The sequence below is a fragment of the Hemicordylus capensis genome, chromosome 15 (assembly GCF_027244095.1).
Source record: "Hemicordylus capensis ecotype Gifberg chromosome 15, rHemCap1.1.pri, whole genome shotgun sequence".
In the NCBI taxonomy this organism is placed as follows: Eukaryota; Metazoa; Chordata; class Lepidosauria; order Squamata; family Cordylidae; genus Hemicordylus; species Hemicordylus capensis.
Window position 1 is genome coordinate 2,766,544 of NC_069671.1, and position 13,504 is coordinate 2,780,047.

General features: G+C 45.6%; 1 protein-coding gene across 7 annotated transcripts in view; it reads right to left on the reverse strand.

The window, feature by feature from the left end:
• The window catches only part of GAL3ST1 (galactose-3-O-sulfotransferase 1), a 49,926-nt gene extending 40,241 nt beyond the window's left edge, over positions 1 to 9,685 (reverse strand). The window contains exons 1-2 of one of the 7 annotated variants that reach the window (XM_053279687.1): positions 9,634 to 9,685; positions 5,406 to 5,472 (exon numbers count right to left, since the gene is read on the reverse strand). Coding sequence is in view for 2 of the 7 variants with exons in the window: in XM_053279684.1 (XP_053135659.1) it covers positions 5,406 to 5,472; positions 8,596 to 8,672 (144 nt within the window). In the remaining 5 variants the exon portion in view is untranslated. Of the gene's footprint in view, positions 1 to 3,143; positions 3,324 to 5,405; positions 5,473 to 8,595; positions 8,723 to 8,930; positions 9,215 to 9,562 lie in introns of those variants that run through there. The other 6 variants (XM_053279685.1, XM_053279688.1, XM_053279689.1 and 3 more) reach the window with 6 other exon arrangements.
• Between the last annotated feature and the right edge of the window lie 3,819 nt (positions 9,686 to 13,504).

Sequence of the window (13,504 nt, forward strand, 5' to 3'; positions counted from 1 at the left end):
TATGTTTCCCAGACTATGGGAAACACCTCTATCGGGCAGCAGTGATATAGGAAGATGCTGAAAGACATCCTCTCATACTGCACAGGAGGAGGCAATGGTAAAGCCCTCTTATATCCTCCCAAAGACAACCACAGGCCTTTTCTGTGGCCGCCACGAGTCAAAACCGACTTTACGTTACACTTTACGTTACACCACATCACAATGCAACACATAAATGATGGGGCAAGCCTCCTAAAATGGAAAAATACAGCTTCTGCAGCACAGGGCCCTCACTTCGAGCCTCTGGCGCGAAGCCATTGCAATCTTCCAGGCTTTTTGTCTGTATCTTTGTTTTTCTTGCTCTCTTGGTACGCAAGGCTCCAGAGAGGCAGCCTCGACTGCAAAGGCTCCAATCTCTCGGTCTCCGAACAGTCCACCCACCATCACCCAGATGAGCTTTGGAACGGGGGTGGGGGGAATTCAAGGACAGATGAGGCTAGGGGAGACCAAAGGGGTGTTGTGGACTAGGCTTTGTCTTTCTGATCAGATGGGCTACACACCAGCTCCTACCCACTTCTGGTCAGGAGTTCTGCTGAACTGAAAGAGGAGGTTGTGGATGGCTGAGATTCCAGCTCAAGAGTGTTGCTGAGGCACAAAAACACGATAAACAAGCAATCTTCACTCTTTTCCAAGCAGGGGCAAAGAACCGTCAATGGGAGAGCTATTTCCCACTGTGCTGACGTTTGCACAGTACAGTACTGTACTGCACTTTTCTCAGTGCCGGGAGGGCCCTTTAAGGAAGACGGAGCCCTCTTAAGAGCTTTAGGAGGCGAGTGCTGGGAAGGGCTACACTACCCCCAGCACTCTGTGAATGCCTTCCAAGCGGGTGCAGGGGTTCAGTTTCCCTTAAAGAAAACAAAGTGCCAGGGGGCACCAAAGTCTGCACAAAGTACAGGGGCTACACTTAGAGTGGATGGGGGCTACCCAGGCCTTACAGAGAAGAACTCTGCTATGCAGCCTTGATCACATTTGTGACAAAGCCTTGAAGTACTGCAAATTCTGGGTTTGGGGTTTTTTCCCCTTCCTTGCAAAAACCCTCAGGATGTCTAAAAAGCAGCTTTCCAGAGAGGCTTTTAAATGTTTTTATCTGCAGCAAATATCTGGTGGGTTTTAACTTTTTAACTTGCTACCATCAAATTTGGTTTCTATTAATTATATTTGCTAAACTTGGGTTTTATTAATTTTATATTGCTGTAACTGTTTTAATAATTTGGTAAGCCATCCCAAGCAGTACTGCACTGGAGCGGGTGGGATATAAATATTTTTATTTTAAATAAAAATATAGATAAGAATATGGTATCTACTATATATCAACGTGTTTCTGAGTTTGCCAGTTCTCACTGTTCTATTGAGGAGGAGAGTTGGTCTTGTAGTAGCAAGCATGAATTGTGCCCTTAGTTAAGCAAGGTCTGCCATGGTTGCATATGAATAAGAGACTTGATGTGTGAGCACTGGGAGATATTTGCCTTAGGGGATGGAGCCAGGGGCGTACCAAGGTTGGAGTGGGCCCAGAGACAAGATTTTAGAATGGGCCCCTGGCTGCCTTCCTCTCTTTCTCCTGGACCCATGTCTCTGCTGCAGAAGAACATTAAGGACACATGTAATATAGTGCAGCAGATTAACAGACAACCCAAACTGTCATCTGAATCCACTCCAAGATATATGGACCAAATGATGGGGGGTTTGTTCTCAAACCCAACAAAACATTTGCAAAATATGGGAAAGGCAACTTGTAGAAATTACATGCTGCGTTTTAAGTATATTGGCTTTTCACAGTAGAGGTTTTCCATGGTAAAATAACATGTCTTAAAGAGCAACGCAAATTAATTTAACATTTTTTATTATTATTTACGTATTCAATTTGTATATCGCCCTTCCAAAACGGCTCAGGGTGGTTTACAATAAAAACATCCAAACATTCCTGCAAACCAGTGCTTGGATGTGCTTCTTTCACAGCTTTTCTAATCTAAGGTTGTCATCAAGTGACTCAGTTTGAAAGCATTGACCCTTATTACAAAACACCACCACACCACCTGAGACTTTGTGCTGATATACTTTTATAATGAAACTGCAATCCTGTGTACACTGACCGGGAAGTCAAGCATCTTTCCCTCCTACACACACACACACAACATGGCACACGTAGGTTCGTGAGGGCACAAACAAGGAACTCACAAGAATGTAATAATATAAGACAAGTATATTCATGCAAATATACATTTGCAGAAACATTTCAGCACACAACTTAACATATTCCTACATCCTGCATAATTCTTTATCCACTCCCCTCTTTGTCTCTAAAGGATCCAATATTTAAACAACTGAATTTCCAAGAATATAAAGATGTAAAAAAACAAGGTAATGTGGTTTTTTGGGGGGGAGGGGTTAGGGAAGATGGGGGAGACCTTGGAATTTTTGTTGTTTTTTAATGCAACTTGGGGGCTGGATGGGAAAGAGACCCACCATTCAGAAAAGCAGGAGGTTCAGCTGCCCCCTCATGCCTCTCTCTCCTGACATACACTCTTTCCCTCGTCATCACTCCGTGGAGTGTTTGGAAGTAAGGCATTCCCCCCCTCTCCTAGCTTCCCTCCTGCTCCTGCTGCTTTTTCTTTTTTTTTTTTTTTTTTTTTGCATTAAATTTTTATTGATTTTAACTATATCTTGAACATCTCATTACATTCAATTAAACAAAAATTGACTTCCAGCTCACCAATCCGCACGAATCACTAACTATACAATTAACCCTTGCTATCATAATTCAAAACATATAACCTATATCTTACCAAACTCGATCTTAGTCTACTCAACCTGCTAATATTACTAAATTTCAAACCCTATTGAAAAATCAATATTAGGAAACTGCGTTTGCTTTTTCAGGACATTTGCAGAGTTCAGGAATTTTGCAAGCACAGAGAGCAGACACTGGTACAAAACACGAAACCTACACAAGACAGACCCGCTTTCCACGAGGGTGCTCCATTCTCCACACACACACACACAAAACTCTTCCCCTCTCCCCTTTGAAGAGAGAGAGTTTGCAAACTGAAGTCCAAGCTCCACAATTGGCAAAAAAAACCCAAAAACGGGTGTGGTGGGGGCCTTACGTTTCCTTGTCTTCTTTGTAGTGTCTCCCACCCTCTTCCACCTCCAGGTCCAGCTTGGGCAATAGAAGGCAGCTAGGACTGTCCCCCTCCCCTGACAGCAGGACAGAGCTCAGCAGCGATCCAATTATTCTCAGCTACCTCAGCCTGCTGGGGAGGAAGAAGCTTTCGCCAAGGGGTGGTTTGCTTCTCTCCCTCCTTCCATCGCCTCTGGCTCCCAGCAGCTCCTTGTCGCTTTCGCAAGCACACTGCATGGGCAGGGAAGCAGGGAGAAGTAGGGCAGGCAGGCAGCTGCCTTTGCTCTCCTTTGCAGGAATGCTGCACAGCAGAATTGAGAGGGGCAAGGTCTGGCCTTGCGGGTGGGGGGCTCAGAGGCTGTGGGCCAGGAGACATTCATCTCCCTTTGCCTCATTAGCTGTACGCCCCTGGATGGAGCCGTTCAGGGAAGGGAATCTAGGCTCCGTTCCCTCCCTGGCAGCATCTCCAAGTTAGGACAAGATTTATTTATTTTTTAAATAGGACAAGATTTTTTTATTGAACCAACAAACGACCAAAGCATACAGTACGTTGCCAAAGCACAATTATATACCAAGTGGTTGTCTGTACATGATGTATCTACAAAGATTTACACACAAGGATTTGGAAACCCACAAGGTTACGAAGTATATGCAGGTAGTACTGTAACTCGGGGGTGGGGGGTTTCAAGGCACATCAGGTAATGGGGGGGTTATGTCCAATGTCCATTTCCACAATTTGTCCCATTGCTGTTTAGAAGAGATACTCTTGTCTTTTTGCACATAACTGAGAGAGATTCCTGCCTGCAACCTTGGAGAAGCCGCTGCCAGTCTGGGTAGACAATACAGGGCTAGATGGACCAAGGGTCTGATTCAGTATATGGCAGCTTCCTATGTACAAGTGAGCACTGTGAGATATTCCCGTTAGGGGATGGGGTCATAGCTCAGTGGCAGAGCATCTGCTTTGCATGCAGAAGGTCCCAGGTTCAGTCCCTGGCAGCACCTCCTGATAGGGGTTGGGAGAGACTCCTGCCTGCAATCTGGAGAAGCCACTGCTGTTTGGTGTAGACAGTACTGAGGAAGATGGACCAAATGGCCATGGAATGCATTGAATTTCCAAATGGCCAATGGCCATTTGGAAATTCCATGCATTCCTGTGGCCATTGGGGAGGAACTACTACATTTCATTGGGCATTTCCTGTCATTCATTTTAGGATGAGGCTGCAGGTCAGTGGCAGAGTGTCTGCTTGCATGCAGAAGGTCCCAGGTTCCATCCCTGGCAGCATCTCCAGGTAGGGCTGGGAGAGATTCCTGCCTGAAGCCTCGGAGAAGCCACTGCCAGTCAGTGTAAACACCAAGCTAGACAGACCAAGGTTCTGACTCAGTAGAAGGGATAGCCGACAGGAACAGGAGTATCCAGTTCCGCAAATGCCATCCCTTAAGTTGTGAGGGTGTAAATGCTTCAGATAAACCAAAAGGGGACAGAGAAGAACCAGGTAAAGAGCAGACAGAAGCATATGCTAGTTGGTTAAAGAGATCAAATGGTCATAAGACAGCACACACCTGAAAGTTATCCAGACATGGCTTCATGCTGCGGGATGATATCCGAAGAGCGAATCTACTTTGCAGCAGATCTGCAGCTGGGGGATTAAATGGACCATTCACACAGGGAATGGCTTGGAAGGACCCCTGGCAGAGACCCAGAAGCACCCTGCCAGTGCTTGAATGAAGAACCAACTGGGAAGCAGTGGGAGAGGGACCATGCCCTTGCGTCTGACATCAACATGGAGGGTGTGGCCCGCGGAAACTCATTATGCGACGTCTACACACTACCATCTAACATGCAGCAGAAGTCCTTGCGCATTCAGCACAGCAAAAAAGGAAAAGGGAAAAGGAAAGGTTTGTGAGTTTCCTCAACTTTCCCACCAATTTGGGGGCTATTTGTGGTTTTAAAAAAAGTGTGGAATCGCACATATGTCACTTATACAGGCAGCAACATCCCCTGTGGAAATCAACAAAGAAGCTGGTACAATTAACTTTCGAGAAAACCTCAAATTAACCTTCGTGTTACACCACCTCCTAATAGATTTAATACTATTTCGGTCACTCTATTTTACTTTATTTCACTTTATTTATATTTATGTAAACTGCTTTGGGAACTTTTTGTTGAAAAGCGGTACCTAAATATTTGTCGTATTTGTACGCTGGACATCACAGAATTAGACAGTAAAGCAGCTAGTGAAGTAATTACCTTAAAATGCAAGCTTGCAATCCTCTGAATGGTCGCTCCTCTCCTCCCAGAAAAGGTGCCCTGTGAGCTGGAAATCAGAAGAATTCAATCAGACTTGAAATGTCTTAGGGCGTTTAACACAACCATAAAGTGGTTAACACAACCCTAACTTTGGTGAATAATCCATTTACCACTGAGAAGGGGTGTTTGAAGTTGTAATGGTGGTGGGATTATTCCTGGTCAGAAAATAAAAGGTTAATCTCAAGTCTAGATAAAGATGAAGGGATGGGTGGGGTGGGGGTGTTCATATGTAAATGGGTTTCCTGCATACCTGCTTTTGTGTCAGCTAGGTGCAGAGACTCAAAGACAAGAGACTCTCCCGCAGACTTCTTTCGCCAGCCAAACAGACATGTGACTCAGCTAAGCTTTTTCTTATTTTAAGTAAAGTTTCTTACAGTGATGAATTATGGTTCTGAGTGGTTTCTTCAGAATCTGGCACCGCTAATACAGCGCTGAGAAAAGTTCCATTTTTGATTCTGGATGACCCATTCTGAGTGATTCTGGGCATCCAGATGACCCACAAGGCTTCTGGAGTAATGTTCTCTGAACAGGTGAATAAAAAAATTGAACTTTTCGGACACAATCACAAAAGTTTTGTTTGGCAAAAACCAAATGCTGCCTCCCAAAGTAAGAACCTCATCCCAACTGCCAAGCACGGTGGTGAGGGCATCATGGTTTGGGTTTGGGGCTGCTTTGCTGCCTCAGGACCCGGATGGCATCAGGACTCTTTGCTGCATCAGGACCCGGATCCTTGATGGATCCATGAATTCCGCTGCATATCAGAAAATTCTAGAGGACAATATCAGGCCTTCTGTCTATTAGCCGAAGCTGGGCCGAATGTGGGTCACGCAGCAAGACAACGACCCTAAACATTGTTGTCAATTCAAGTAAGTCTACCATAGAATGGCTGAAGAAGAGATTTCATGTTTTGGAGTGGCATAGGAACCTAGGAAGCTGCCATATACCGAGTCAGACCAGTTACAGTTCACTGTCTGCACATTAGGATCAAATTGTCACCGTACGCACATACAGTTCTCCATGTTATGATCCACGCATGTACAGTAATACAGTTCCTATCTGCATCCTGCTTTTGACGGGGGCCTGCAGGCTCCAAAAACCTTCATCCATTTCCGGTTGACAGTTGGAAGCAACCCTGGAGATTTTAAATGGCTTGATATTGTTAAAAATGTTGGGGGAAATATTAGGCGAGGGGTGTGTGTGTGTGTAAGATCTCCAGAAGTCGTCTCAGTCAGAGCTGGCAATCCAACCATGGCCGCTAGGTCTGGCATCATGCCAGCCTGCAGGTGGCCCGCCAATAGGAGTTGTCTGATTTAGCTTGCTCGGGAGCTGGCCTGGGCTTTAATGGAAAGGCCAGATATAAACTTCCGTTCCGCCCTTTGCCCTGTCGGCGTTGCTAAACGAGGAAGGCTGCCAACACCTCAGGCCTGGCTTGAAGCCTCCAGGAACCAGCATCCATCATCTCCAGGCAACGGTTGAAAGCAATCTATGGCTTCTAATAAAAATCCCAATGGCTTGAGATGGTGGGAAATAAAATAAAATTAAATTAAAAAATCAAATAATCCCCTGAGATGGCTTTAGACTAAGCTTGCCAGCATTGGCCTGGAGTCCCCAAAAGCATCAATTTCCAGGCCACTATTAAGGTGAGCCAGCGTGGTGTAGTGGCTAGAGTGCTGGACTAGAACCGGGGAGACCCAAGTTCAAATCCCCATTCAGCCATGAGACTTGCTGGGTGACTCTGGGCCAGTCACTTCTCTCTCAGCCTCACCTACTTCACAGAGTTGTTGTGAGGAGGAACTCAAGTATGTAGTACACCGCTCTGGGCTCCTAGGAGGAAGAGCGGGATATAAATGTAAATAATAATAATAATAAAAGTTGCTAGAACTGCCCAGAGCCTTGGAGTCAGGTGGCAAATATATTAAATATTTATTTATATAAACAAACAAGCAAACAAATAAATTAATAAAATAATAATAGCAGCAATGCTGGAGATTTTAATGGCTAGATGATATAAAAAGAGAAAAGGTGCGGGGGTGGGGGAGGGACTGACAAGAAAAAGATCGAAGGTTGCCAACTTACCAGGATTGGCCTGGAGTTTCCAGGCAACGATTGAAATATATATATATATATATATATATATATATATAGAGAGAGAGAGAGAGAGAGAGAGAGAGAGAGAGAGAGAGAGCTTGATATTATGGGGGGAAGTTGGGGGAATTGTGGCGGGGGGGAGGAGGAGAACCCTCCAGGAATAGCTTCAGTCAGAGGTGGCAACCTCACTTACCACCACCCCCCAAATATAGGGCATGCCCTCTGTAGCGGTGCCCACGATCTGATATGGAAACAATAGACCCGCTTGCTGTGGTAGGGGAAGCATTTTAAAACCAAGGCCTCTCTCAGACCCAAGCGAAGTGCTTCCCCCGGCATAGGGTCAGGGTGTCTGGGCTCAGGGAGGACCTAAGACGGGGTTGCCAACTGTCCCTCGCCACGCAGGAGCCTGTCCCTCATTCCAGGGATGAAAATGTCAGTCCCTAGAGGGACACAGCCTTCGTCCCTCATTGATTCAATAGCATGTCTTTTTCATGCTGTTTTGAAATATTGGTTTAAAGATTTTTAAATCGTTGTCATGTTCTAAACGTTTTTGTTTGTTTTTGTTTTAACTCATGTTCTACTTTCCCCGTTTTTGTTTGGTTGTAAACTGCCCAGAGACATATGTTTTTGGGGCAGTATAAAAATAGGTGCAATAAAGAAAATAATAAACAAAAAACATAATTCCACTACACAGACGCCAACGATACTCGGGAGCTTGATTACCAGGGCATGCACCTCCCAGGCTCCCCAACCCACCAAAAATAAACAAACTTATGCCCCTCATTCTGGCCATGAAACTATACTCGTGTATCGTTTTTTTTATGTTTGTATTTTAAAGATTTTAAATTAGATTCGTTTTATACTTTTAGCTTAATATTTTAATTGCCATTTTTATGGGGGGGGGGGTTTGGTGTTTTTTTTAACTTTTGTAAACCGCCTTGGGTTTGTTTTTAATGAAAGGCAATGTATACGTTCAACAACAAAATAAATAAATAAATAAATAAATAAATAAATAAATAAATAAAACATTGGCAACCCTCACCGAAGAGGGGCAGGAGGGGGTCCGGCCTGCCCCGTAGCGGCTTCCCCAGCCGCCAATGAAGCCCCCTTCCTCACCATTCAGGACCCCAGGGAGCTGGGCCCTCTGAAAAAGCAGGCCTGCCCCCCCCCACCCCACACATACACCCCCCCACTCACCCCTCAGGCCAATCCCCCCCCATCCCGGGCCCCCTTGCGCTCCTCCCCGGCCTCGTGGCCGCCATGGCGTCTCAGGCCCCGGCAGGCCCCAGCACCGGACCTGCCATGTGGCCTTCCCCCCTCCCCCGCTTGCCACCGCCGTGGCCTGCCACCCAGCGGCCACTAGGCCTCGGGCCTGACCTTCGAGGGGCCAAGATGGAGGGAGGCGCCCTCCTGCGCCCAGGCAGCCAGCCAGGAGGGGACGTGGGGCTCCCTGCGTCTATCCCGCTCGGTCCCTTGCCGCCTGCAAGGAGGACCTACTCCAGGGCATGGCGTGTGTGTGTGTGTGTGTGGTGCTGACTGAGGGCCTGGCCGGGGGGGGGGGGTTATCTGATATTGAAGAGGCGGCCCCTCTGTGCTTGCCGTTTTGCACCTGGAAGCCCCCTCCTCATGCCGCGACCTTCCAGCCAGAACTAGGGAACCCCGATGCTTAAGTCCCTGCTAACTGGCAAAAAGAGGCACCTTTTTAAAACGTGGTGGTTCTCTTTTATTGAGCAGGGGGAGAGCAACTGGCCCGATCCAGCCCCAGCACAGCATCCCTCCAGTGACTGTCGCTGGTGTCTGTCTTGGGTTTCTTTTTAGACTGTGAGCCCTTTGGGGACAGGGAGCCATCTTATTTATTTATTTATTATTCCTCTGTGTAAACTGCCCTGAGCCATTTTTGGAAGGGCAGTCTAGAAATCGAATGAAGCAATGAATAAATGGCAAGGGCTTTTTAGAGCAGGGCAAAAGCTTTTAGAAATGCCACACGCACTCAGGTCCTTTTTACTCACGCACGGGAACAGTCACTCATATTCTTCAATACGGCTCCTTCTATCGTGATTCTAGGAGTGAATTACTGTACCCATTTCTAGAGCAATTCCCTGGTAGGCCTGAGTCCTTCTATCTTAACTACTGCTTGGCTGATACTAATGATGAAGTCACCAAAGTGGCCGCCAAATTTATGTATGGGGCAATGAGACAGACATCCCGCCACGGTCTTTTATAGGTTTGTGGTAGTTTTAGTATTATCTGTATATGTATTGATATATTTACTCTATTTACTGTAACTCTGAATGGTTGTGTTATTGTCATGTTTGTTTCTGTTTGGCCTACAGCTGCAATAAAAGAACTAACTACTTTTACACACACACACACACACACACACACACACGTCATCGTACTGCCCCTAGAACAGGGTTGTGCAATGTCAGCGGTGGGACTACAATGTCCATCATCCCCCACTATGGGCCACTGGCGGCCGGGGATGATAGGAGTCGTATTCCACCAACTGGAAGGCCGAAGTTGTGCAGCCCTGCTCTAGTAATATAAAGAGGAGGAAATCTGAGGCAATTTGGTCAGAGATTTGGGTTTGAAACACAGCAGGTATGTTTTGCTTTTTAAACCTTCAGTGATGTTTGTTTTCTCTCTCACTCACTCTCATACAGGAGTTTGTTGTTTGTTCTTTAGGTTAAAGATAAGCAAGATATTAAAACATAAATTGTTTTACGGCCAATTTCAAATTGTAATCCCAGTTTGAGGCTGGCTTGCACTACATTGTAGCTTAATATCTACAGGTGTGCATTTACACATCATGCATGTGCATTAGAGAAAAGATGCATTCACCCCTCTCCACTCAAATCTCTCCAGTTAAATCTCTCCTAGAGACCCTGAGGGGTTGACCCTTGAAAATGACAGCTATTGCTACTGTCACGAATGACATTTTAACAACAACAAAAAGTTGGTAGTTGTTAATCTGCTAGCAAGAAATCCAAAAGCCACAGGGTAATACTTTTATTTGGACTAACTAAAATGTTGCAAAATAGTGAGCAGGCTTTTGAGTTTTCCAGAACTCTTCTTCAGGTTTGCTTAACATCTGACTGAAGAAAAGTTCTGGATAAATACAAAGGTTTGCTCACAACTTTTCAACATTTTATTTGGTCCTTAATGTATTATCCTATTGTATGATTAAAAGGCTTTCAACAATGCTAAAAAAAAAGGGGGGGGACACAATGGTTTACTAGAAAGGGACACATAATTTAGGAAACAGGATTTAGTTTTGCAAACATGAACTGATATTAACCAAGATTACACCTGTTATAACCAGCACCTTGTACTTTGCCCAGAAATTTACTGGCAGCCAGTGTAGTTTTTGCAATACAGGAATAATGCGATCTCTCCGAGATGCGATCTCTCCCAGAGACCAACCTGATTGCCACATTTTGTACCATCTGCAGGTTCCAGACTCTGTACAAAGGCAGCCCCACACAGAGTGCATTGCAGTAGTCAAATCTGGAAGTTACCAGCATATGTACTACCACTCCGAGGTTGTTTATAAGAAACGGATGCAGCTGGCGTATCAGCCAGAGCAGATAGAAAGCACCTCTGGCCACCGCCTCAATCTGGGACACTAGGGAGAGGTTTGGATCCAGAAGCACTCCCAGACTATCTGTTCCTTCTGGAGAAGTGTGACCCCCATTAGAACAGGCAGATTGGAATTGTCTCCCAAGTTCTGACCCCACACAATAAATACCTCCATCTTAGCTGGATTCAGTCTCAGTTTATTATCCCCCATCCAGGCCATCACTGCCCAGGCAGGCATTTCGGGAGGTTATGCCTTCTCCGGATGTTGACAAGGAGAGACAGATTTGGGTGTTGTCAGCATACTGATAATACCCTGCACCAAATCTCCGGATGATCTCTCCCAGTGGCTTCGTGCAGATGTTAAACAACATTGGAGACAATATGGAGCCCTGAGGGACACTATACTGAGGTTCAGATTTTGAAGAGCAACAGTCTCCAAGGGACACCATCTGGAATCTACCCGAGAAGTAAGAGCGGAACCACCGCAGTGCCCAACCCTCTCAGATGCTCCAGAAGGATATTATGGTAAATAATATCGAAGGCTGCCGAGAGATCCAAAAGGACCATCAGTCACACTCCCTCTGTCAATTCCCAATTGGAGATAACCCATCAGGCCAACCAAAGGCAGACTCTAGCCAATAGCCCACCTGAAAGTCAGTTTGAAATGGGTCTAGGTAATTAGTTTCCTCCAAGACTGCCTGGAGTCCTTGCCCAGCCACAGAAGGTTGGAGACAGGCCTCCAGTTGCTTAGCTCTGAGGGATCCAAGGCAAGCTTCTTCAGAAGAGGTCTAATGACTGCCTCCTTCAGGCAAGGTAGCATCCTGACCTGCCTCAGGAGAGATGTAACTGGAATCCAGAGACACATGCTCAAACTTGTGCAAAATAATTTGCAGGTTGTTCAGCAGCCTGCAAGACTGGCTTGAGTATCTGGTGGTACAAGAATACCTTTCACAAAAGAGGGACCAGTTCTACCTTCAGCAGACCTTTCTTAGGCAAGACCGAGCTGAAGAATTCCTGGTTTAGACATTTCTCAGATTTGCAGAGACACTTCTGTAATTTTCCAGAAGCGGAGGGACCTCAGAGGTACATGTGGTTGCTGGGGTTCCCCGGCCAGGGAGGCAAACCCATGTCCAGCAAGGGGTCAAGGGCGGAAGATGCGACTGCCTCTTTGATCTACCTCCGCTTGCATCACTTAGGCCCAAGAGGAAGACTGCAAAAAACGGCTGTTGCTGCAGCAAGGCTGTTGCTGCAGCAAGGGAAACCATGGGCTCTAAAGTGACAGACATTAATCACATGAAGTGATTGCACTGTGAATACTATTCATGCTAAATGAATAATGTAATCTTTTTATCTGTTGTTTTTATTGTTTTGTTGTAAACCGTCCAGAGCCTTGCGTTTGGGGTGGTATACAAATGTGCTAAATAAAACAAAATAAATGCAACCTTATGTGCTAAATAAAATAAAATAAATAAATGCAACCTTGTGTAAGCAGCAATGCTCCTTCTCTGAACTTCGTTACAGAAGCGTTACACACAAAAACTAGAGGACATTCCAATGGGTAAGAGTGCAGTATTTCAACGGGATATGCACTCTGCACATGTTGCTCTCTACAATGGAGGAAGAATACCCCTAGCTTTAAAAAGAAACACATCTTCTTTTTCTGCCTAAATTAGGACCAGGGAAGGATAAGTAACAATTACTCAAATATGTATTTGCTGCAGACCACACCAGGATGAGTCCCTTTATTAAGCAGAGGCGCCTTTTAAAAGTGGTGATTCTCTTTTAATGGTGTGTGTGTGTGTGTGTGTGTGTGTAGAAACTGACCCTCTCCACCCTCAGCACAGCATCCCGGCTGTGGCTGTGGCCTCCCTTATGTGTCTTTTTAGACTGTGAGCCCCTTGGGGACAGGGAACCATCTCATTTATTTATTTCTCAATGTAAACCGCTTCGGGGGCTTCTGTTGAAAAGCAGAATATACATATTTGTAGAAGCAGAATTCCGACTGTAAAACAGCCCCCTCTCTGAACTTGTCCTTAACTTTCTTTGTCCTCATCCCAAGCACCTTCTTTATCAACCTTGACCGAGATGAGTCTTTCCACTTGTTAGATTCGATGTTTTCCCATCGAATCTGTGCTGACAGGCCATATGGCCAGAATTCCTATCGCAGAACGTCGGTGTCCGTGTGGGACTGGGGAACCAGGAGTCTTGAGCCGTGTATGTTTTTGCTGTGTCTTCTTCAAGATGTATTTATTCAGCCACTGATTATGGTTTATCCCGGGAGATCTTTGGGGTTCTATGCAAAAAATCTATTAGCCAATACCGGGCCCTACTGCACAAGGAAAGTAGCCAGCTTTTTTTGTTTCTGGCTATCA